The sequence below is a fragment of the Leptodactylus fuscus genome, chromosome 9 (assembly GCF_031893055.1).
Source record: "Leptodactylus fuscus isolate aLepFus1 chromosome 9, aLepFus1.hap2, whole genome shotgun sequence".
Classification (NCBI taxonomy): Eukaryota; Metazoa; Chordata; class Amphibia; order Anura; family Leptodactylidae; genus Leptodactylus; species Leptodactylus fuscus.
Window position 1 is genome coordinate 45,839,891 of NC_134273.1, and position 26,510 is coordinate 45,866,400.

The following is a 26,510-nucleotide window of genomic DNA, read 5'->3' on the forward strand; positions in this document are numbered from 1 at the left end:
GCTTCTCCACTTCCCGACAGTAACAGGCTGTAGGACCGGGAGACCTGTAGACGCGTCACCACTAGCTGCGCTTACGTCAGATCCCTCTGCTCATGCGCGCTCGTCAGGTGAGTCCCAGCAGGTGCCGATGTACTGATTATATATGCATTACAAAAATAAAAAGCCGTCAAAGTGTGTACAGTGTCATAGGGGACTGAACGATGACTGTGCGGTCCATGTGTTGCCATAGTTACGTATCTGGCATGTGTCACTATTGTGGCTCATCACTAGGTAATATCGGGGAGCCTGTTCATATCTCCAGCGAACTGACCATACTGCTGCCCAGTGCGGCGCTCGCCTTGTTGCATCCTATATACAGGTATAGTAAGACTTGGGGTGCAGGACATGGCTGTTCCCCCATCGTGAGCACTGCTCTGGGGAGGGGGAGTATCGGGAGACTTCTCCGTGTGAATGGCACTGGTGCCCAGCCCAACTATTGTCCTGTGCAGCCCTTGGTCAGCTGACAGTCAGCGATTGGATCCTGAATGGAGCTGCAAAACCATCTCCCTGTGGAAACAGGATGTGCAGCCAGCAAAATGGGGGGGAGAAGAGCGATCATATTAGTATATGGGTAGTAAAGGGCTATACTGCAAGTATCCTTATCAGATCAGTGGGGATCTGACACCTTGGCACACCCACTGATCAGCTGACTGCAGGGGCCACAGCACTCAGACCATCACTGCAGCCTCTTCTTAGTCACTGACCATGTGTCACTCAGTCTCAAATGATGTTCCTGGTATATAGTAATGAGGCTGCAGCGTTTGATCAAACATTTCGGGCCTCTCAGTCAGCGGATTAGTGGGGCTGCCAAATGTTGGATCCCCACTGCTCTAATATTGATGATCTATCCTAAAGATACGCCATCAATATGACATTTCTGGAATATCCCATTAAAGTATAATGTAAATAATTGGTTCTCTATTTTATGGTATATACATGTGAGTGGCATCTTACTGATGTGATATCCATATTGATGTGCATATTAGTCTAATGTTGGCATGATCAATGTCACAAATGCACACTATAGACACCAATAATGAAAACCTCTTTAGGCCGGGGCCCCATGTAGCGGAAACGCTATGATTTACCCACAGCGAAAACACCACAGAAAAGAAACAAAGCATTTTACGGTTACTGTGTAGTGGATGGGATTCTAGCTAATTCCATCCCCACAGTGCAAGAGAATACATACTGCAGTCAAGCTGCGGTATCCAAAACCGTCATGGCTTTGGGAGTAGCAGCATGTCAATCATATCTATGGAAACACCGTCAGTTTCCCTATAGGTATAATTGAAGAAGAAAGTTTCCTCTGCTGATTTTCTGTGAAAAGCAATGCGGGAAAAACTGCAATGCGTTATTACTGTGGTTTTTTCCACCGTACTTTTTTGCCTTAGCCTTAGGCATTGTTCACAGTAGCAGTAGGCATTATCATGACTATAGGGGCCAGAGAAGTCCACCAGTAATTATACACCTACTGCTGGTGGTTTTTTTTTTTAATCTCTTATCTGATATTTTTTTGACAGTCTGTGTTTGGTAAATATTTCAACCCCTGCCATCTAATGCAGTGGATTGAGAAGAAAATTCCCAGCCTGAACCTAGTCAGTAGGCTGGGATTATTTGCCTGCTCATGGCTTCTCTGTCCCTTACTGTATATAAAAAAAACACGAAAACTGGCTAACACGGTACAACAACGAACATTTTCCTTTTACTGTATATAGTACGGACAGTACTATATACAGATGCAAGGAGTCACAGACTCTTGACTAGTTTTGGGTTTTGCAAGCTGGCTGATGTACAGATTGGATTATCCAGATTGGATTCCCCCATGTGTTAAGGGGTTTTGGGGCCCTTTCAAAAAGACCATTTTCCACAGATGGGGTTGTCCAGGAAGTCTTTTTTTCCCCAATTCCTCCTCAGGCTGTTAGATGCTTTATCTAGGGTTTTTGATCCCGGGTTATGTGATCAGAGCCAGCACTTGGCCCCTGTGTTGCTCCATCTCCTCTCCTGTTTTCTCCACTAGTTACCTGTGCTATGGGGACTGACATTAATATAATCTGCCAGCCTCCATAACAACCTGAAACCCCTAGGTACAGCATTTACCTAAAAGACTTTGGCAGAAGTAAGCTTAAAAAATCAAAAAACAACAAACCTTTAGGCTAAGACCCCACATTCCAGAAATGCAGCTTTTTTTTTTGTTGCATTTTTTTTAATCCAAAACCAAGAATGGCTACAAAAGGAATGGGAAATATAGGAAATTCTTATACTTCTCCATTCTGCTCAATCCATTCTTGGCTTTGGCTCAAAAAAGAGCAGCAAAATCTGCAACAAAAAAGAGGCATTTCCGCACTGTTGTGCCTTAGCCTTAATGCCAAAGATAGCAGTTAGTAAGTAGCATATAGGCAAGGAGCAATTCTGTTAGTGAGGATGTTGCACAAAAGAGATAATGATTCCTATGTAGGAGGCACTTACATGGGATGGGAATGACATTTGAAGCTGATTTTAAGGCAAAATTTAACCTGAAATCTTCATCCCATGGTTTTCAATAGGAAACAGTGAGAAATGCATTTTTTCAGTATGCTTAAAGGACTAGATTGGTGCTCGTTCTGGTTACGTTATCATGGCTGAATCACTCAGGATCCTGTAGTGTGAGGCTTATATTTTATTAGCTATATTGTACATCGGGCTAATCGGAGTGTAAACACATGGCAAATCCGAATCTCAGCTTCAGTTTTTCATCACGGTTCCACAGGGCCGATTTTATAGAGGAATTTGAGGCAGAAGACCATCTCCGATTCCTCTCCAGAGTACTCTGTGTGAACTGATCCTCACAGATCCCACATATCAAAGGATCAGAGAAATATTTGAATGGAAATCCCAACCTTTTGATCTTCTCATTATATCATTATGCACTGCAGAGTGGGTGCATCATATTGTAACATACATTTGTTTGGTTACCAATTATGCTATGTTAACAAATATTGTGTTTTTAGTTACAATTTGTGCCGCTAATCCCTCTGCCTTTGTACTGTTTTGGTAGCATATTAGCCTCATCTGCCCTACACAATAGGAGCCATGAATAATACAATGGATTCCTAGTTATGAGTGCTGTATTTATGAGTGAAGTGCTTCCGCGTTGCTGTGCCATCTTGGCTAATAAGAGAACTGACCTATCCTTGTAATATGCTATCTTTGTGTGTGGCAGCATGTAAAAATTACCGAGATCTGCACTGTCCAAGAACCACTGATCCGTGGAGGTCCCAGCTGTAAGACCCTCTAATTGATGGCCTTTTCTGAGAAAATGGAAAACTCCTTTGAATACTGTGAATGATTTGCTGCATTGTATATAACAAAAAAGGATACATCTATTGATAAGGGCCTATAACTTTCTGTTCCTATATGTTCTCTTTCTACAGAAAGGCTGACAGTTACATCAAGTGCAATGTTTTCAGAATACGACTATGACCTGGACGAAGACAAACTGTAAGTAATGTATAATGGAGAAGATTCTGAGAAGATTCTTACCTTTAGTAAGGCAGAGAGAGCTCACATCAGTTTACGGCTCATATAAGTGAACCCAGTGCTTAATAGACATCCTGAAATGATGAAATGTTTACAACTGATAGCTCCAGTATCAGGATGCAAAACCTCATTTATTGTTTGCACTTTAAAGGGGCATATCATTAAAGGGATTTTCCCATCTCACTGTTTCAGCAGTCTGTCTGCAGTCTCTTCTTCTCACTTCTTGTATTCCCCCTCCCCTTGCTGAATTCCTGAGAAGTATCACAATGCAGATCAGATAATATGCACATGCATGTAGAGAATGGACTCAATGTTATCTGTGTGTTTACATAGAGAGATAACAGATGCTGCTTTATCAGCAATTAGCTGAACTAATTGTCCAAAAGCAGTAAGTGACTTCACTTGTCCTATAGGTCCATGGTTATGGTAACGCTGTGTAAACATTAGGAGGCAAACAAGCAGGCAAACAAACCAGCATTTCTAAAGCAATATATTTAGGAAAAGTCTACAATTTACATAAGCTACCAGTATAACTAGGATCCTTGAGATGGGACAACTCCTTTAAGAGAACCCCTTTTAAAACACATGGGCATCTATACAGTGTACACATAAGGTTGTTAATACCTATCCAATTGTGTAGTGAGCTTAGGGTATGTAGGGTCTTTAATCTATATAGATATACCATATACACAATGTTTATAAGTAGAACTATCTACACTTCTCTGCTTTATATGTATTTGCAATATAATTGCAATATAATTTTTGTTTTTAGGGGGATACCAACAGTCCCAGGCACAGTAACTCTAAAGAAAGACTCACAAAATGTGATTGGAATAAGCATAGGTGGAGGAGCTCAGCATTGTCCTTGCCTTTACATTGTACAGGTGAATCCATTGTGTTATGCATTGTCGTTGCTAAAAGACTTGATTGCATTTTTTTTTAACAAAATTTATAAAACATACAAATACTTTTGTTACTTATTTTAAGTTGAAAAGGAGTTTCCTGCATATTATAATTCCAACTAAACGTTAATTCTGTAGAAATCCAAATTTTGAATTTACAGTTGAATTATAAGGTTATTCTAGTTTTTCACAGAAGATATGGTATTAGGCACCATGCACTCAAATGTGTGCTTTGTCAGGTTTGCTAGCCATATTTTTCATAGCTAGCACAATGGCCAATTATTTTTTTATTTTCACGGGTCTATGCGTAAGATTGTAAGCCAGGGGCAAAACACAGGACAGATGCTATATCTGTCCGTTTTGAAGCCGGGGCTCACTGTAGAAAATCCATGTGTCCGTGGAGGCATGGACAGCACATGAAGATCATCCATGTGCCTTTTAAAGGGATTCTTCCATTTAAAACTTTTTTTCTAGTTGACACGTCGGAATAGCCTTAAGAAAGGCTATTCTTCTCCTACCTTTAGATGTATTCTTCGCCACGCCATTCAGTTAAAAATCCATTTATCTTCGGTATGCAAATGAGTTATCTCGCAGCACTGGGGTTGGTCCCAGCGCTCAAACAGCACTGGCAGCGTCCCCAATGCTGCGAGAGAACTCTCTCCAGCGCCGCCTCCATCTTCGTTAGCAACGGCCTCTTCATCTTCTTCCGGCGCTGGGTTCACACTTGTACGCCTGTGCAGTCGGCTCTGCCATCGTGCTGCAGGCAGAGCCGAGTGCACATGCCGGCGGCCATTTTTTTGTGCCCACTTGCGCGAGCATCTACAGTACACTCTTGTAGTTCTATGGAGTAAAGAGCGTACTGCGCATGCTCGCAGGGTCAATGGGGCACAATGGAGGCAAATGCGTGACTCACATCTGTGACATAAACCTGTCAGACATTATGGCAGTGCCACATTGGAACATCTGCCTTGCATGTATGTGGTTGCTTTCTGTATTACACAGATGACCGCAGCATCAAAGCTCTATGCATTGTATGGGGTTGCCATATTTCATAGCCAGTGTGTAATGAAACAGAACTAAAATCACAATATATTGCAATACAGGAATATTGCAATGTATTATATGAGTAATTAAATGATTGCGTGTTTAACCTCCCCCCCCTTCCCACCACCAAAGGAGATACAAATAAATGTAAAAAATTGAAATAAAGTTTTAAAAAATGTGATAAAGTATAACCAAACGTTTAAACAACTTTTGGTTTTAGGGCAGAGAATATGTCATTAATACGTTTTGTACTGTACTTTTTTTTTTTTTTTTTTAAACAAAAGAGCCAAAGAGAAAAGTTTGGTATGGGGCACAGGCTTTGCTAGTTACGTCCCTGTAGTATATTTATATATATATATATATATATATATATATATATATATATATATTCAGCGACCGTGAGCAGGGAGGCACAAAATAAAAAGGAATAAGGGGCGAATGTTCGCCTCAAATTCCTCTTTACTTTCCAACATCTGAACAGGTTCTATCTACTTGTATGAAATGGACTGTATAAAGCTGGTTGTACGTGACCGTGTGCAAACCAGCTGCCGTGAATGAACAGCACAGGTTGATACAGGGACACATGGATGTTATCCGTGTGCCGCTTGTGCATCGGCCATTCTTCCACTGCCACTTTCATTCATTGTATAGGAACCGCAAAAGCAAGGCCGCAAAATTGGACAAGAATAGGACCTATTCCATATTTTGCAACCCAGGTTGTCGACCCACACACGTGACCGTGTAATTCACAGTATGCGAGTACGTGCCCATAGAAATGAATGGGTCAGTGTGCTATCTGGGAAAAACTCGGATAGCACACTGACCATTCATATGGTTGTTTGCAAGGGGGTTTACAGTCCACTCCAGTAAGTCTGATTTAGCAAAAAATACCCAGTTTCCGATGTTTTTTTTCCCTGCTTTGCGCATGAGTTGCTCCAATAGAGGCCCATTGATGCTCTGTCACCCAAGGGCCTACACAAATCTGAAGCCGACTCTGTTCAAATTCCTTGTGTACTGCCCATTACATTGGGGCAATGTAATTGTAACATATATTAGTGGAAGTAATTGATTATCTCATCAGTCAGTGGAGGTGAGGGGTCGGTAGTGGTTAGCTGGGGAACGGGCAGACTGACGAGAAACCGTTCGATACATTGTACCAGGCATTAATACCACTGCAGATCCACCTGAACTCTATTTATTGTTCCATAGCTGATATATTAATTGTTTTATACTAGACCAACAACAGTGTAACTAGTGTGGGTGTGGAGGGAGAATAAGAGGCTTTGGGGAGGAGAGGCAGGTGATGAATAAGAAAGCTGCCAAATGACTCACCCAGCATAATATCTCTAACCATACCCTATTGGTATAGTGCTCTACATAACCACTTTTGTCGATTTCAATGAGTGGTGAACTATGAGTGTTTCAAACATTTATGAGTGACTGTATAGACACCATGGATGCGTAATCCGCAAATGAGGAAAACCATCAAGAGACAGGAGCAATGTGGTAGGGAGGAGTTCGGTCAAAGTGCGCACAAAACTGTCTGGAATCGTGGATGCGAATTCTTCAAGAGCTTTATTGTTTAAAGCACTACGTGTTTTGGGCAGAGCCCTTTGTCAAGTGCAAATAAAAACTACTAAATAAATTCTTAAACAGGAATGTGCATGTGGAACCAATTCACTAAAAAATATACAATCACTTAAAAAAAAAAAACAGGGGACAGCGATCTTAATAACAAATGTCATATGCACAAATTGCACCCCTTGAAATCATCATATTAGTTGTGTAGAAAAAGCGAGTCACAAATATCCTACACAATATCATGATATACAATATCATACTTGAAAATACAAAGCTTGTGCTGATATTTGTGTTTTGTTTTCGACAAAAGTGGCCCTTTGTATTGTGACCAGACATCTCCACTTTGGTGTCATCTGTGCTAAGGACACTGGTCCAGACTAATGTTCTGGTATAACTAAATGTGGTTCCTTTGGGTGCAACTTGGTGAATCTAGTTTAAGCAAAAATTTTTGTGACTGTCAGCTTTGACTGTCAAAGCTTACACTCTCTAACTATTGGTAAATTTGAGCCAGTATTCCAGAAGTCCTGTGGTTTGTTCAGATGCAACTTTGCAAACTTAAGCTGCGATATTTCGGAACAAGATTTTTATTCACAACTATTTACACAGATTCTAGAAGGTTTTACATTGTATAAAATAGTTCATGCTGTTGCCCTTTCTGCAGGTTTTCGACAATACTCCTGCCGCACTGGATGGAACCATTGCAGCAGGAGATGAAATTACTGGTGTGAATGGAAAATCTGTTAAAGGAAAAACTAAGGTAGAGGTGGCCAAAATGATCCAGACTGTTAAGGTAAGATAGTTACTTTGAAATGTATATAGCTATATTTAGCTAGTGTTTTCAGTTCTCTCAGATCTAATATTGCCCATACACATAACAGTTTGATTCAGATTGTGGTTGATCAATCACCCGTTAAATTAGGCAATTAAACTTTTTCCAAAAAACAAACTCTGCAATTTGCTTTTGCTTAGTGTAAATGATCAGCCAGGCATTCTTAACACATGTAGTTTCAGCTAACCATAATCAAAATTTTTCCAACTGGATGGATCACATTTGCAATAGACCGATCGATCATTCATCTGTCATATAATAGTTGGCTGAAATCTTAGTCCTGAATTTTACCTTGTGTGTATAGACTAATTTGTAGTTTATTCTGTTCAATGCGGTCAAAGCCTTAAGTACAGTGAGCGATGTAAAGAAGGACTTCCTTTTAGTTGAATGTAGCTCCTGACATCATTTAAACTCAACAGGGTTCAGAAAGCATGAAAAGCTGTAAAGGCTGTGCAGTTCCTTCATATGGCTAACTGTGCTGCTGCTTCATTCATGGGTAATATGACTTATGGCTCCTGAATGTTCAGGTTTGACATTATCTGATTTACCAAGTACCTTCTCTTTTGGTTGAGTTTATACACAGCAGAGCAAGCGGTGTTAAAGGAGTTGTCCAGGATTTGGAGCAACCTGTGGGGTGCCCATGATAGGTGTAAAAGGAAAAAAAAATGTTTACTCGTCTGTCAATGGCACTTGGTTGATCACTTCCTATCTCCAGTCTATTGTGTGCTGAGCCTTACAGTGATGGAAACGTTCAGGCTTACGTGAATACTGAGGCCAAACAGTGGCTTTAGCATTTCCTGGAGAGGGACTGATGAAGTTACTGACAACCATCACCAGTTCCTTACCAGCGACTGCTGAGACTGAGTGGTCTCCATGGTCATATGAACTACATGGCTTCCAGCAGTACGAGCCCCAGCATGTGACAGAAGGAGGACCAGGACTGGACAACAGAGCACCACCAGTGTTAGGTGCTTTAGTTTTTTATCTATTTATATTTTTAAACTGACCCCGGCCACCCCATGGGTTGCTCCAAATCCTGGACAACCTGTTTAAACTACGGTAGCAAGAAACATTGTTTGCTGGCTGTTTCATTTATGTAGGCGGGAATGAAGATCATAGTTTTTCGCTAGCACATCCCCTTTGGTAAACTGGGATGTGCTGTCAAAAATGCTTAATTTTTGGTGAGAATGATTGTATTAATGATTGTTCACCTCCATACAGGGCCAGCTCCAGGTTTTTATGGGCCCTTGGGCGACAGAGCCTCAGTGGGCCCCCTTGTAAAGGAGGCGGGGGAGTCGAGACACTGTGCGTCGCAGATGAAGCGAGTGATGTCATGCAGGAGTGTGGCGTCACCAACGCCATACCTCCCAATTTTTAAAGAGAAGAAAGAGGAGCAAAATGTGCGGCTTTGCGCGCCGTGGCAAATTTGGCTCCACCCACTTTTGTTGACTCCACCCATTCTCATTCATTTATCATGTGCTCCCACACAGTACAATCCTCCTACAGTCACCCGTAAATTATATGCCCCCCCTCCATCTCTCCCCCAGTTTCATGTCCCCCCTCCATCTCTGTCCCCAGTTTCATCACGTTCTCCCCCTTCATCTGCCCACAGTTTCATGTCCCCCGTCTCTGCCCCAGTGTCATGCTGTTCCACCCCCCCATCTGCCCCAGTGTCATGCTGTTCCCCCCTCCCCTTCATTTGCCCCCCAGTTTCATTGGGCCCCCTCCATCTTTGTCCCCAGTTTCATGCCGTTCTCTCCCCACCACCTTCATGTTCTCCAGTGTCATGCCGTTCCCCCCTCCCCTTCATTTGCCCCCCAGTTTCATGGGCCCCCTTCATTATGTTCCACCTTTATATTTAATACAAAACAAACACTTACACTCACCTTCCATCATTCACCTTCCATCGATCCCCCGACGCTCCTCTCTCCAGTCACATACGCGATGCAGGAGCTGTGAGTTCAGCTCCTGCTTAGCTGCGGCCCGGCTTGCGTGTGTAGGCGTGATGACGTCATCGCGCCTACACACGCAAGCCGGGCCGGAGCTTTAAAGTAGGAGCTGAACTCACAGCTCCTGCTTTAATCGCGTATGTATTCCAGCTCATCGGCGGACGGACGCCGATGAGCTGAAATCGTGACGGGCAAGTGCCGGGGGGCCCCCAGAGGCTCTGTGGGCCCCGGCACTTGCCCGACTATGCCGTGCGCTGACGCCGGCCCTGCCTCCATACTATATGATGGTCACTGCATGTAAATAGTGATTTGTGCTGCAACATCTAACAGCAGGATATGATAGAGGAAGAGAAGTGGGCACTACGATATGTAGGTTTATATGACGCGTTTCGGGCAAAAACGAGAGCTGTATTTGCTGGCTGTAAAGCTTATAGCTGCCATTTCATATTGTTCAACTATCACAGGAAGAGAGACTGAGGCCAGACAGTGTTAGGCCCGAATTGCGTCGTGCTGTATTCTATAACATTTAATAAATCGTTTTTATCTGGATCCTGGTTCACCTTCTTCTTGCACGCACCAGTGAGCGTGGTTCTTCCCCAGCAGACCCTTGGTCCTTTACCCTTTAACAGAGATAGAAAAGACCTTGTGAGAATGTAAGCATCGGGGTCCTGACATGGTGCAGTGAGAACACTTCCCAAAAAATATTATTCCCCATAAAACCCCTTTAAGTGTATAATGAATATAATTAGACAAAGTAACAAAATTCTTAGTTTAGTGACAAAGCTCTGGTTTCTAAAATTTGTAATGTGTAAATTTTCATAATAAATGGTTAAAATGTATATTTAACGTTTTTGTCATTTTATCTATTGTCCATTTGAATTTTTGTTGTTTAAGTATTAGAAATCATCATCGTATCTTTATGGAAATTAATGTCAAAATGTACTTGTCTAGGGAGAAGTTACTATTCACTACAACAAGCTGCAGGCTGACCCAAAGCAGGGAAAATCACTTGATATTGGTGAGTTGTAGCAGTTTTTAGGTAAACTGCATTGCCCAGTACTGAACATAAAACCTTAAAAAAAATCATTTGTTTCTCAGTACAGTCTGCGGTGATCATAGTTTTTATTTATTTTTTGTTTAAAGTTTCTCTTTAAAAAAAAAAAGAAAAAAAAAAAGCCCCTACTTCCCATTTGAAGCTGAGTCATTGTGTAGTGTATTGTTAGTCAATAATTTACTGACAACTTTATACAGAAATTATGTGCTCATCTTGGAGAATTGAACTCACAATGCAGAGCACAATGCATTGTGAGTTTGAGCGCCTGTTCTAAAGAGAAATACTGTATGTATATGATGAGCAGAGAGGAGTCCAGTGCTCTGGTGGGGAGCACATAACTTCACATTAAAGCAGTTAGTAAGTTAAACCTTTCAAATGGGGGGGGGGGGTTAACAAAAATTACTAGAGTGCTTCATTTTTGTCTTGTTTCACTAGGGGTTCTTTTTCTGTCTTAATTTTTCTCCTTGTTTGTTTTTGCTTTTTTTTTAAGTATTGAAAAAGGTAAAGCATCGTCTGGTAGAAAATATGAGTTCTGGCACCGCAGATGCTCTCGGTTTAAGTCGTGCCATCCTATGCAATGGTAATTTGTTTCAAATTTAACTATGTACTACTGTAATTCAGAAGGAAACATGCAAGATATTCTTGTTACTAAATAATATTTTATTGAAATAAAAATTATTCCACTGTTCTTATACAAAAGTGCTGTACTGTTTTATGTAAAACCTTATACAACCTTGATGAATTTGTTCACCATCTCTCTACTTTCCTGATCAAAATTCAACTGAACCTTAATGGTGGCTGGATACTACATGAACAAATGAAAGAAAAGTCAAAATTTCATTTTTGTCAAACATTTCAGTCAAAATAAAACCAGAATAAATAAGCCATCACATACTGTATATACATTCACTACAGTTACATTGTCAAGACTTTGTGCTTGATCTTATTCGCCCTTTCTCCATATTCTGCATATATTATACATTATAGCATTAAAGGGGGACTTTGTGGCATTAAAATGTATAGACCCTTCAAGTTTTCTATGTAAAGAGAAAGGGGAGAATAACCCGAGATGCATATGCTCCCTTAGTATACTGTCTTCTTAAGTCCTTTAATGTGCAACACTATGTCCAAATTATTCCAAATCAAATATATATATTTATATCAAATTAAATATATATGCCATATATTTTATTTATGTTAAAGAGGTTTTATTAATAAGAGGTAATAAAAAACAATCTTATATTCATATTTTCAGATGGATTGGTGAAAAAATTGGAAGAGCTTGAAAAAACTGCAGAATTCTACAGAGGTAACAAAAAACTAATTTGGCAAAGTGTAGGGAAGGAGTTTAAAAAAAAAAAAGATGCTTATTTCATCTTACCGTACTTCATCATTGTAATGGCAGGACTCCTGGCGCTGTCCATCATTTTCCTGTCCTGATGCTTCAGTGTTCATGTCATTGGCCCCCCCCCCTACATGACCAATGCAGCTAAATATTGACTGACAGCTATTTATACTCCTAAACGGAGGGCTGTGTACATATAAGGCGTTGATTTGCTTTTATTGATTTTTTTTTTTTTTTTTTTTTGGGGGGGGGGGGGAGGAGAAGTAAAAACATAAACCTCCACCATTGTTGCTTTTTGGTGTCTGTTTTAATTTTATACTGTTGCTTGTGTAACAAAGACAACATTGACTGGTATTTATGGCTTGTGCTAAAGATAAGCCATAAGCCCCCCCCCCCCCCCCCAGACAACCGCTTTACCTTTCTAGTTTTCCCATTGGTGTAACCCTATGTTTGTGATTTTTGTGGAACAAGTTATATTTTGTATTTAAAATATAGTTGGTATGTACATAAATTGTTTTAAAGGGATCCTATCATTCAATCAATTTTTTTTTCTCATTAACATGTTGGAATAGCCTTAAGAAAGAAGAAGAATAGCCTATCTTTCATTGTCTTCTCCGCGCCACCATTCCGTAGGAATCCCGCCTTTTGTAGGTATGTAAATGAGTTCTCTCTCAGCACTGGGGGCGAGCCACAGCACTCAAACAGAACTGGGGGCGTCTCCAATGCTGCCAGAGAACTCTCCAGCACCGCCTCCATCTTCTTCTGCAACAAGGTCTTCACCGCATCTTCTTCCGGTGGTGGCTTCTAGCTTCTAGGCCTAGTGCAAGCCGACTGTGCATGCCTGCTGGCCACAAGAAAATGGCCACTTACACAGTATTGTCAGCGGCCATTTTCTCGTGGCCGGTGGGCATTTTCAGTCAGCTTGCCTGAGGCCTAGAAGTCACCACAGGAAGAAGACACGGTGAAGACATTGTTCCAGAAGAAGATGGAGGCGGCGCTGGAGAATTCTCTGGCAGCATTGGGGATGCCCCCAATGCTGTTTGAGCGCTGAGGCCCGACCCCAGTGCTGCAAGAGAACTCATTTACATACCAACAAAAAACGGGATTCCTAAGGAACGGTGGCGTGGAGAAGACAATGAAAGGTAGGAGAAGAATAGCCTTTCTTAAGGCTATTCCAACGTGTTAATGAGAAAAAAAATGTGATTGAATGATAGGATCCCTTTAAAGAGGACCTTTCATGGTCCGGGGCACAGGCAGTTCTATATACTGCTGAGTTCAGCGCACTGTCGGCTTTCCCGATCTGTGCCCCGGGTAAAGAGTGATCGGTCCCGGTACCGTAGCTCTTTACAGTCAAAAGGGCGTTCCTGACAGTCAGATACGTCCTTCTTCACAGCAGCGCCTATCGCGCTGTACTGTGGAGCGTTCCTCTCCGCTCACACTGTACAGCACGATAGGCGCTTCTTTGAAGAAGGACGTCCCTGGCTGTCAGGAACGCCCTTCTGACTGTAAAGAGCTACGGTACCGGGACCGCTAGCTCTTTACCCGGGGCACAGATTGGGAAAGCCGACAGTGCGCTGAATTCAGCGCACTGTCGGCTTTCCAGCAGTATATAGAACTGCCTGTGCCCCAAACCATGAAAGGTCCTCTTTAACGTTTATAATTTTTGGGAGGGGCAAAACCTTTTTTTTTTTTTTTTTCTTTATTCACTGTGCAGTTGAGTACATCTCATTATCTAGGAGGGCTGGGCAATTAATCAGAAATAACTGAAACTGAATGTCAGCCTGGTTAACCATCATGATTTTGTGATTTTGGTTCGGTTATTACAACACTTGCGAGGTTTAAACTGCAGTATCGTTTAGACCAAACACATTCGAACTGAAACTGCTGCTGGCCAGAATATAATTTGCTGAGGCCCAGGGAAGTTAATCAAATATGATGAAAAATGTTACTTACTTACTGGACTCTGACACAACTCCCTGTTCTTTTTGAGTCTTTTGACTGACGTCATGGATCCCTGAAGCCTGTAATCTGGCCTCAGTGGTCCTTAAGGTCAGTCAGGAGGTCTGAAGAGAATTAGGGATTCACGTGGAGTCAAGGAGAGGCAAGTAACTGTTTTTTTGTTTTGTTTTGTTTTGTTTTTTAAATGTTCATTGTGAGCTCCATATAGGGATCACAATGTACATTTTTTTTCCCATCAGTATGTTTTTGTAGAATGGGAGGAAATCCACGCAAACACAGGGAGAACATACAAACTCCTTGCAGATGTTGTTCTTGGCGGGATTCGAACCCAGGACTCCAAGGCTGCAGTGCTGGGCCACCATGTTGCCTCTAACACTGTTTTTCATGTTTGATCACCTGTACTTGCTATACTCTGGGTTTTGACTCCACAGTATAATAGCGGTTTCGTCTTGGTCGTGTTTGGTCGTCCAACACATACTTATATTTTAAAGGGGGAATAGTTTTAAAAGGTGTGTGTGACCTAAATAATTGCCATTAATTGTAATTGAGGTAAAATGCCTGATTAATGAAGATTTTGATTTTGGTCATAATAGCCCAGCCCTACTATCTAGTGACAAATGTACCTGGTGTCATGGCTTTGTTATTCGCGTTAATAGGACAGATATGTAGTTCCAGGCTCAGCCATGTATGAACTCTGCTTAGCTTGACCATTTATTTGTAGGAAGTGTTCTCCATTTCAGGTTATGATTTGGGCCAGATTTTTTGAGCATTTTTCCCAAGATGTCCCTCTTTCATTCAAAATTTTATCAAAACACCCATGAGTATGATGTACTGGTTGCCCAGGTGTTTTTGTATTAGCTGTTCACATTTTATTTTATAATTCAGGTTGTACTTGTATTTTCAAATTTGAGAAACTTGTCTCAAAAGCCCTGGTAGCAAAGGAGTTAATATTCAGGAACTTTGTATTTAATGATTGTAACAAACCTAACTTCAATTTGTTAGAAATGCGTCTATAAATCTGCCCCATTGTTCCTATACTGGCTAACCTGTATTTCTTTTATTTCTCCAAGGTATGATGGAACACACAAAGCGTCTCTTAAGAGCATTTTTTGAACTCTCTCAGACACATAGAGGTAATAACTGGAATTTGGAACTGTATATGTTAAAAAAATCATACATGCACAACCTATCCTGTAGATGGGGCTGCTGCTTTGCTCACGTTATTTGAATAGAAGCAGCCTGAACTCACTTCCCATCCAGTGCAGTAGTTTTTTGGTGCCCGGAGGCTGCTGCAACAGCTGAGCTGTGTGGGGACCAGGAGTTGAACCCCCACATATCAGATACTGATTACTTAAAGAGGTTGTCCAGGCAAAAATGGGCCACCAATTTAATGTTTAAAGCAGTCAGGGGCAGTGAAAATATTTTTTTAAAAATTCATACTCGCCTTTCCACGGTGCTGTCTGCTCTTCTCGGTTCAGTGATGACTTGTGATGGAAGTCCCAGCCATGTGACCGCTGAGGCCAATCAGTGGCTTAAGCGAAACTCAGGAAAAGACATGTGAGAAGACCCCGTAGCAGGTACCGGACCACGCTGGGAGAACACCGAGGACAGGTGAGTAGTGTTTTTTTTTTTTTTTTTTTTTTTACCTCCCCCGACATACTAATAAAAGAAAAATGCCCGGATAGCCTTTTTAAAAGGGTTTTTTTTTCCACAGGATAAGTAATTTATGATTTGTAAAGTTCCTCTTTCCTACTTGTATCTTAGTTGTTCATCTACTTAGTTCTGTGTTTATTTTACTTGTTATTTGTACTTTGTCTGTAAACCCCTTCACAAATGTACAGCGCCATGAAATTCAAGGTGCTATATAATTAATTAATAATAATGACGTGCTATGAAATATATTGGTGCTATATAACTAAAAAAAATTATTTTATTATTGTAAACATGTTATACTTGTAATTATATTCCTAGCATTTGGAGATGTGTTTTCAGTCATTGGTGTCCGAGAGCCTCAGCCAGCGGCAAGTGAAGCGTTTGTTAAGTTTGCTGATGCTCATCGAAACATTGAGAAATTTGGAATTAGCCTTTTAAAAACCATTAAGCCAGTAAGTGATGTTACTTAGCCTACATTGTTTGATTAAACTAAAATCTTCAATGCTTTCTGAGAATAGTCTAAAGATGGCCATAGATGGATTTGCTTTCTCTGATGATAATCTCATCATATCATGTGCAATTGCCACCATTATGTCGTCCCATGTAAATCATATGTAATGGTTGAGAAAAAAATGCCTGTATAGCCTTCAAAACCGTGTTTGACCCTCTTCGATAGTGATTTGCAGCCCATTTCATTCCAGGAAAAAAAAATGTTAATTGCTATAGTGCAGCTTTTTTCTGACTGGACAGTGATGGCCATTGAGGAGTTAAACTGTTAAGCTGCTCCTTCTATGTGTTCTGTGTAAAGTATAAGGCTTTGGCTAATAAAGCAAAGAATATACTTAAAGAGGACCTTTCTCCACATGGGGCACATGCGGTTTTATATACCGCTAGAAAGCCAACAGTGCGCTGAATTCAGCGCAGTCAGCTTTCATGATCTGTGCCCCGGGTGAAAAGCTCTTCACCGTCAGAAGGGCGTTTCTGACAGTCAATCAGGAACGCCCTGCCTCACAGCAGCGCATATAGCGCTGTACTGTGAGAGCTGTGAGGAACGCCCCCCTCCCCTCCTGATGGTACTCATCTATGGATGAGTACTGGGGAGTCATTCCTCACAGCTCTCAAAGTACAGCGATTCTCTACACTATAATAATTAATGTCAAAATACTTGGGAAATTTCTCCCAATAAACTACACCAAAATCACAAAAAATAAATAACATATCTTTATTAAATGGTTTGTGCCGTTATGGACTCTTAAAACTCATCAACAGGACAGGGGCTAAAGTGTCTAAACAACAGGTTCCCCAGTTATCCGGAGTATAGAGAACAAAAGTCTTCCATTCACTGCTATAGAGCTGCCGGGACTGCGATCTCCAGCAACTCCCACAACCTCATAAAAAAGAATGGAAGAACAAGAGGGTTTTAGGGAGAATTTGCGGTCCCCTGGTACTGGAAGACCTCGCAATTGAACCCCCAATGATCAGACACTGTCCTGTGGATAAGGGATAAGTGTCCATAAAGACACAACCTTTAGCACGAAATTGGAGCACACTATTATCAAATTGTAAAAAAAAGGGGGAAATGTGAGAACATTTCAGAAAATACTGTACGAGGGGCCAATTCATTCTAGAGATATGTAGTCAGTGACTCTTAGATCTTTTTTTCTGTGTATTTGTATTGCTGACATAAACCCTCTTTTGACAGATGCTGAATGATTTAAATACATACCTAAATAAAGCCATTCCCGACACAAAATTAACTATCAAAAAATATCTTGATGTTAAGTTTGAATATTTGGTAAGTAGCACAACTTGACACAGTTTTGCAGTACTTGTCTTTGTTGGTATTTAAAGTGACCCTTCAGGTCCTCTCTTCAGCCGACCATATAGATTGGATTTTCTTTGGCTAAAATGGCTGAAACTGATGTGATCAGACCTCTGGATGCTGCAAGCATTTGTTAGGAGCTGGCCAACTGCAGACTTTAATCTGCCAAAAACAGATCGACCATGCTGGATATTCTCAGCTGGCTGTTGGCCAATAATACCAGTGTTTGGCATGATCGTCTGAATTTATACAAACATCAGCCAGCTTGGGTTTATTACAGGGGTGGAAATTACTTGATAAATCTGTAGTCCATGCACTGACTGTATGAAGAGCCACAGGGGGAAGGAGAGAGCAGCGGTCTGTACCAAACATGAGACAAGGGATGTGTCTCAGACTAAGCATTGTAGCTAAACTCAAGTTTAGACGACAGGAAAGTAACTAGGAGGCAATGCTCTCTAGTAGGTGCTGACTTCTTTAAAAGGAGTCTGTCATTAGATTTAGGCAAATTTTCCTAATAACATATTGGAATAGCCTTTAGAAATTCTATTGTAGCCTCACCCTTCTTTGTCTTTTCTTTAACGCCCTTTTTTTTTTTTTTTTTTTTTTTTTTAAATACACACTTTACGCTGGGTTCACACCAGTGCCTGAACTCAGTTTTCAGGTTTCCGTTTTCTGCATGCAGAAGTTTGAAACCTGTCATGCCGAGTCCGGCCGTGAGCGCCGGTGAGCATTATATGCGCTCCGCGGCGAAACAGTTTTTTTTTAAACCGGACACAGAGTACTGCATGTCCGACTCTGTGTCCGGTTTAAAAATAAACGGTTTCGCCGCGGAGCATTCCCCTGTGCTCTGAGCACAGCACACTCATATCCAGTATTCTGTCTCTTCTTGTTGCTGCACGCCCCTTTATGCCAAGCCATCCTCCTCTTCTTATTCTTCGCTGCATTAACAGAAGCACTACAGTGAGAGAAGACATATTGGTGACCTGGCGCCCATTAGGTGGCAATAATAGACTCCGGTCCGGCGCCCACCAGGCCAGTTGCAGCTCTTGGTTGTAAGGCTGTTGCCTGGACATTTCCTGCTTGGCCTGACGAAGACACCTGCCCGGTGTCGAAACGCGTAGCCGTTTGTATGTCCTTGGAAGAAATAAAGCAAACCATTTTATCTCAATCACCTGTACAGTATTTATTACAGATTGCGTTGCCATTAGCACTCTACTGTTTCCTGTTTTTTTTTTTTTTTTTTTTTTTTTTTTTCCATTTTTCTCACTACAGTGCATGCGTGGGATTAGCATGCGGTGTAGTGAGAAGTGCTGCGGCAGAGATGGAGGGGCCACTGTAGCAAGGTGAGGGCTGTAGTGGGAGTACATATGGGAGGAACTCCAGCTATTAGATCAATCCCCTCAAGAGGGCAAAATGCCACTCATAGGCCCGCAATGCCTGATGTGCACAGGTTGGAGCTGTAAAGGGAAGTCCCATCCAACCCCCTAAAAAGCCCGCTCAGAATTTGTCATGAGTAAGAAACAAAGGCCCCTCCCACCCTTGCAATAGTGCATTCCCCTAGATTCTAGGGCCTAGAGGCAGGCAAAAAAGCCTGAATTGCAGGGGAGAAGTAGCTCTTCAATAGAGAGAGGTGCAGATAAATGTGGCCTAAGCCCAGCAGATGGTGGGGACTAAATTAATTTAGCCATGCTGCAGAAGGAAGGACCCTGGAGCAGAGGATAACGAAGAAAGTGGAAGGGCCTGGGGCTTCACCCTCAATGGAAAGGAACCCAGGGACACCTCAGAAGAGGCCCAGTAAGGGCACCTACCAAGGCTAGGACCAACATGAATGGATGCTGTGCCGCTGTATGTAGGCGCTTGGAGGCACACTGTACTTCAGAAGGTTGAGTACTTGGAGGAACATTAGATGGCAAGCAGCGGGAAGATGGGGCCTCTGGAGATAGGGCCTAGCAAGGAGTTGGTCCAGGGAGTGAAGCTTTCTCACCTGTCTGATGTCTTTGGGTGGTCATAGAGTCACCCTTTTCAGTAAACTCACACTCAGAGACACAGGCCTGTGCAGGGAGACTCTAGCAGACTGACTCCTAGCACCCACAGGGGGCGGCACAACTAATATGGCAGTACAAGATGATGACTACTCTGTAACCTGAAAGATACAAGGAATAAAACTAAAATAATAAAAAACAGAAGACCTGCAAACAAGACATGTCTGTCTCCTATGGACACTAGGCTAAAACTGATTCAATGATTAGAGGGTATAACCCACTTGGGCAGGGGCAGCACTTTCTTATTTCCTAGTGTCAGCCTCCTATACCCATAGTACTGTGTCCCCCAAATATATAAATGAGATATCAGTCCTTAAGAAGGTGGCTTCTTCTCAAAGGAGTGGTCTTCTAAAGAAGTTTCACTGTAATTGAAATAATGGATGTGAGAAAGTTCACAACAATTTATTGAGCCATCTTTCTATTTTGATTATTTTTCAATTAATTATCCAGCCCTAATCTAGGCTAAGGGTATGCATACTGCTGCTATTGACGTCAGTGAGAGCCTCATCTGTCCAGCAGGGACATGCCTAAATTCAACCCAGCTGTATTTGCAATGGGGAAAGTCATCCCCCTTTTGTCTGTCTTGCTGGGGGTCTTTAGCAGTCAGTCTTCTGCTTACCATCTGTTCTATGCCTGGTGGATAAATATATTTTGTGGCAACTACTTAAACGCTAAACATGATTTGGTAAGTGATACACAAACTCCAATGATTCAGTGGATGGGTTTGTTCATAAAAGGATTATGGGTGGCGGTAGTAGAAGTATGTGCTTTTAGTAACATTGGGTTTGTTTTCTTCAATATTTTTCAGTCGTACTGTCTGAAAGTAAAGGAAATGGATGATGAAGAGTACAGCAGCATAGTAAGTATAATGGATTATAGGAACAGTATTAAGAACCTTCATGATTGTGACGTGATTTTCTGCAACATTTGAATGAGGTTTGTAAAGCGCTGCGGAAAGAACCGCAGTGCGTTCATGCCGCGTTTCTTTCCACAGCGCTTTAGCGCTGCAATTACGGCCCGTGGGGCCTTAGCCTTAAGCTGTACTAATATATCCTTGAGACATCTGAATACAATTTCTAGACATAGGAGAGCTCTTATTGGACTATGATGGTGCTCAGTAGCGTGTCCCCTACAATGCACTCTAACTGGTTTGATATCAAGTTTCCTGGTAATAAGTTCAATTTAAAGAGTTTGTACACTTTCTACATACATTTAGGAAATTCCATTGGGTGATCTGTAATGGTATAAGAAATTGTTGTAGCACTTGATTACTTACTTTAGCCTTTCATAAACACGTTCCTCAATGCCATGGGTGCTATTCATAGCTTACCATGATGGTGGCTGCGACCTCTATTGTGCAGGCCCTGAAGTTGTGCACAGTAGAGGACACAGTTAGGGCTAGTTCACACAGAGTTTTTTGCAGGCGGCAAAAATGGCTCCCATTCATTTGCATGGGAGCCACTCGCTTCCCCCCCTCCCCCCCCCCACTGGCGATTGTTTTCCCACTAGCGGGAAAAAGAAGCAACATTCCCTTTCTTCCTGATGTCATTATTTCTTATGCAATTACACAGGCATGTTTTGAAGTGTATAAAACCCCTTTTAACCTTTTTATCAAGACATCAGCTGTAATAGTACGGCAGAAGCGGAACTAAACTTTTGGACAACTTTTGATTTTTTTTTGTCAGTATTTCTGTCATAAATAAATTTTGTAATACGGTATACTTTATTAACAAATGTTGCCTCCTTACTGTGAAATCCTGAACTTTTTCACTCTTTATCTCGCTTCTATATTGAAATATGTTCCTTCCTTTCACTGAATGTATAAGAAAAAATATATCTTTGTACCGTATTAGCCAGTGGATATGAAATGTTAAGATTGAGAGTCCTCAGCTACTGAGCACTCTCAATCTTTACATTTCACTGAATGTGCGAAGGTTACATTTTTTTTTTTTTTTTTTTACATTTGTTTCAGATTTTTTTAATGGATGCAAAAAATGAAAGTAAACCTATGCAAACAGATTGTCATGTGTTAACATTGAGATTATTGTTAAAAAAAACAAAAGCAAAAAACAGATCTATTTATTTTACTTTTTTTTGGACAGACACATAAGTATAGTCTACTATATTTTTAAGCATACAAAATGTTTCTATATGTCAATGTATTATCTAAAGGTAAAAAAAAAATACTATTGAAGGGCGGTGAGAGAAAAAAACTCCCATTGAAACTAATTAAGTCTGTATGCCAGCATAATGCATCTCACATTACCCTGTGACTGGCATTTTTAAGGATGTATGTTCACATTGTGGCAGCTTCTTATAGTCAAACCCCTGCCCATATGCATCTACCAGTGATTGCAGGATTATACAGTATATAATTGTACGATCATTGCAGCCACATGTGGCTGCCGCAGCATTATGCTTTCACTGCCTTATTTGTGTACATTTGGAATACACTACCAGGCATCCTCTCATGAATTGTAGGTGTGTGAGTGAATATTCATCAGTAATTTGCACATATACAGCCTCCTTCTTATACCACATGGGCCTGACTGCATCCTGCTGGGAACCATTGCTTCATTTAATACAGGGTAAATATGGCCTCTTCAGTAATCTGATTCATAATGATGTCCCTTGCGGTGTATTGGTTTTGATTTCACCGGTTTCACAGTCTGGCAGGATAAGTGAGCAGAGCTCTTACCCCATTCTCTTGGTTCCTCAGGATTGTTTTGCTTATGCACATCAATTTTTGTGCCGTTTGCCTTCTACTACAATGAACGTGTAGCTGTAATATGCTGGTCTTATTTAGGTCAGCAGATTTAAGCTGAAGATCCTTTTTGATATTATAATACAACAGGAAAATTCTTCTGTAGCAAATCTAATACCATGTATGTATTTTTCTCTCCTAGGCCTTAGGAGAACCTTTGTATCGTGTCAGTACAGGAAATTATGAGTATCGGTTGATCTTAAGGTGCCGACAGGAAGCACGTGCACGGTTTGCTAAGATGAGGAAAGATGTGTTAGAAAAGATAGAACTTCTGGACCAGAAACATGGTGAGGCTAATGTATAATCCTTATCTTTTCCATGTTACATTTAACAACTACTGATACTGGCAGTAATATTGAAGGCATCCATCAGATAGACTTATAATACTGTTCCATGTGGGTCTGTACATTTAGTGTTGGGATCACTTTGGAAAAGGCCTTTGATTAGTTAAGACTAAACTCAATCTTGTTTCTAACACTGAATATTTGGCTAGAAGTCTTTTGCATATGGCCGTTTTCATGCAGTTTTCCTGTCATTTGCATATGAATAAAGTAATTATTTATGTAAAAATGGGTCTCAAATTTGAAGAACTGAGGCACAATTGGGACACTGTAGAATCACCAAGTACTGTGATTAGGTTTCTAACTAATTTAATGCTGACAGACTCCCATTGTGCAGACATACCTTTGAGGTTGCTGTCAGCATTGCAGAGAAAACGGTCTTTGATTGAGTTTACTTAAAGAGACCCTGCCCAACACTTAATAATCGGTGGTCATTGGCTCCAGTGGATTTGCAGTTCATGGTAATGCAGCATGTGGGCTGTGTCACTGATGATGCGGAAACACTTGTGCATATGTTGGCCAGGGAGATTTCAGTTCATGTAATCTTCTATGAAATGTAAAATGTTTTCTTAAACTGCCTCTTCTTTTTAGTTCAAGATATAGTGTTCCAGCTTCAGCGTTTTGTTTCGGCCATGTCTAAATATGATGACCAGTGCTACGAAGTTCTGAAGGAGGCAGACATTTTCCCAATTGAAGTAGACCTGGCCCATACTACCCTAGCCTATGGCCAGAATGATTTATACACGGATGAGGAGGAAGACTTGGAGAAGAGGAATAGTGAAGAGGTGAAAGGAGAGAAACTGATTGATGATGCATAGCAGATGTAAAGATTGTGGTCACGTTTCAAGGTTCTTGTTTGTTTAATTCTTTGTGTTCATGAAAAATTCCAGAGTTGTTCTTGGTTAAACACTAAAATGAATGTTTACATATATATATAATGTGGGAAATGTAGCAAATCCAGTATATGGGAATGGCAATGGAGTTGCCAATTGCAAAATCATAGTTGTAACTTCTTTTTCGAGGGCCTTATGTAAAGTAAAAGAAAAAAATTATTCTGACTGCGTAATATAAGCGACTCCTTCACACAGCTGTAGTTTTGATAAATCTTCCCAATGTTTTCTGTTTGGCGACTGTAATCTATGCTGATGTACGTAATAAGAGCTTTATTTGATTGGTAATAACATTTTATGAGCCTGCATGGTTATTTATTTATAGAGGATATATGAATAAAAAAAGGAAAAAAAGCAATCGTAACAGAGAAACTCAGGTGATTTACAATGTAGTTCTAGCACTCTTTATTAACACTTGCATTACTTCTTTCATACCATGAGAATAAACATTTATGTGGACAGAATTCGCTATAATCTATGCTCTCCAGATTGCGTTTTGGTACAATGCACATACAGGATTATTGTCAGTAATACATACTTTATTTACATATTTCACTTTATATATTATAGTTTATTAAAATATTTTTTTGAACAAAAAAGTCACAGTTTTTTGAGCTAGAAATAGGTAGAAGAAGGATTAGGAAATATAAAAGGAGAAAATATTTATCAATATTTATTACAGCACATCCCACTGCACTGCTGTGTAAAATATGATACACCGCATTCACATCTGCACCTTTCTTACGGTCCAACTAATGATTGACATAAATAGATTTCAAAGGAACCCATTGGGTGTCCATGTTTTGTTCCCTAAAATCGCTGAAGTGAAAAGCTTGGCTTGCTGGACATTTTTGTCAATGATTTTTGATGGATCTTACGGTCAGACGTTATGCAGTCATGAACATTGTGGGACTATCCATAAAGTCTGCTATAAGGCAACAGTTGACTCAGGATCGCCAGCTCAAAGAATGCAATTGTAGCCACTGGAGTGTAATATGTATAAATGGAACCAGTTCTGTGATGTATCAAAAAACAAAGAAGCATTAAAGGGGTTGTCCCATCACAAGGCTCCTATCTATTCTGCTTGTTAATGTGGATGTAAGACTTTTCCTAAATACACTGCTTCAGCAAAACTGCTTTGTTTGTCCACTATCTTACTTTATTCAATTCATTGTTGACACAGCCCTGACTTATCTGCTTAAAAGTCAAGTGATGTATCTGCCTGTTGCCAGGGTGGAGGGAGGAGGGGCTAAGTGCACAGGAGCCAGCCTGTGCATCTAGCTATTCCTGTGTCTGCACCATGTGACCTAGCTTCCTGCACTCAGATATGGGAGAGGAGCTGCTTTCATTTCTTCTGTTCCCCCAGTTATCAGGCTAGCTAATTCAATTGTGTTCATTATGGCAGAGACAGGCAGTCTCTGTATGTAACACAGAATGGAGTTGCTGCTGCCTGTACTTCATAGTCCAATATGGGTGGGCGGAGCTGCACGTGGATTGGGGGCGGAGCTAAATGGCAGGTTGCACATGAAACCCCGCCCATCAAATGATGCAAGAAACCAGGAAGAAAGAAGATTTTACAGGAGTGAAGACTGGTGAGTATGCGATGTGGGAATATCCCTTTAACTTCCTCACAGATGTCAGAATCATTAACTACCGTAAGTGGGTTGGTGGGCACTCATGATCATTCACGCCCTCTTGGACTGGTCTCTAGATGGTTCACTGCAAACAAAAATAGCTTTCTTCCCTTCTTGTGGGAGAAGCTGCAGAACATCTGCAGTAGCGTGACAGTGTAACTAAGAAGACTTCTTCTGCTGGTGGTGGTGTAAAGCCCCATGTACACGGAGGAATACATTTGGGAGAATCTAGTCTTTATCTTGACTGGATTGCCCAACCCAGACTCCCTGCATCATAGTGATTACTGATTTAAGCAGTACCTGTCACCTCAATGCTCTCCTCTGCTATCCTATTAATATTATAAATGTGAAAGTTTGTGGGTTTGTGTGTTTGTGAGTTTTGCATGTTCGGATGTTTGTTCCTCAATCACGGAAAAACCGCTCCACCGATTCGGCTGAAATTTTCCACAAACATAGTTAATACACTTGATTAAACAATAGGCTACTTTTCGTCACAATAGCGCACATACATTTGTGCCAGGACCCCCACAAAACCCAAACTCACACCACCATCTCTGCAATCTCACACACTTTGGACCATAGCAAGCCACAAAATTCATATTGCCCTCTACAGCCTAGCCCCTAACCCCACACAATCACATATACATAGACTTTACCACTTTGCCCCTCACCTTAACGATACTCCAGGAGGCTCTCTTTAACGCTCCGGAGCAGCCATGTTTGCCGACCCCCACTGCTCTGACAATCCGCGACACCCCCCACCCATGTCAATACCCCTAGGCGGTCTGAAAAATGCAAAAAAATTTTTTTTAAAAAAGTAAAAAAATATAAAAAAAAATAAATAAAAAGGATTAAAAATTCAAATCACCCCCCTTTCCCTAGAACACATATAAAAGTACTTAAAAACTGTGAAACACATACATATTAGGTATCCCCACGTCCGAAATCGCCCGCTCTACAAAGCTATACAAATATTTTTCCTGTTCAGTAAACGCTGTAGCGGGAAAAATGGTCAAAAGTGCCAAACCGCTGTTTTTTCACTGTTTTGATTCTGATAAAAATTTGAATAAAAAGTGATCAAAGCAATAACATTTCCCGAAAATGGTAGAACTACAAAGTACACCCAGTCACGCAAAAAAAGAC

At 41.1% G+C, this 26,510-nt stretch overlaps 1 protein-coding gene across 1 annotated transcript; it reads left to right on the forward strand.

Moving 5' to 3' along the window:
- Positions 1-84: 84 nt before the first annotated feature.
- PICK1 (protein interacting with PRKCA 1) lies at positions 85-24,972 on the forward strand. The gene is made up of 13 exons (XM_075286370.1): positions 85-107; positions 3,453-3,519; positions 4,331-4,442; positions 7,747-7,875; positions 10,815-10,881; positions 11,408-11,497; positions 12,173-12,226; positions 15,292-15,354; positions 16,193-16,326; positions 17,577-17,669; positions 20,547-20,597; positions 22,645-22,789; positions 23,435-24,972. Exons 2-13 carry the CDS (start codon positions 3,479-3,481, stop codon positions 23,659-23,661), a joined length of 1,206 nt encoding a protein of 401 aa, XP_075142471.1. The 5' UTR covers positions 85-107; positions 3,453-3,478; the 3' UTR covers positions 23,662-24,972.
- Positions 24,973-26,510: the final 1,538 nt, after the last annotated feature.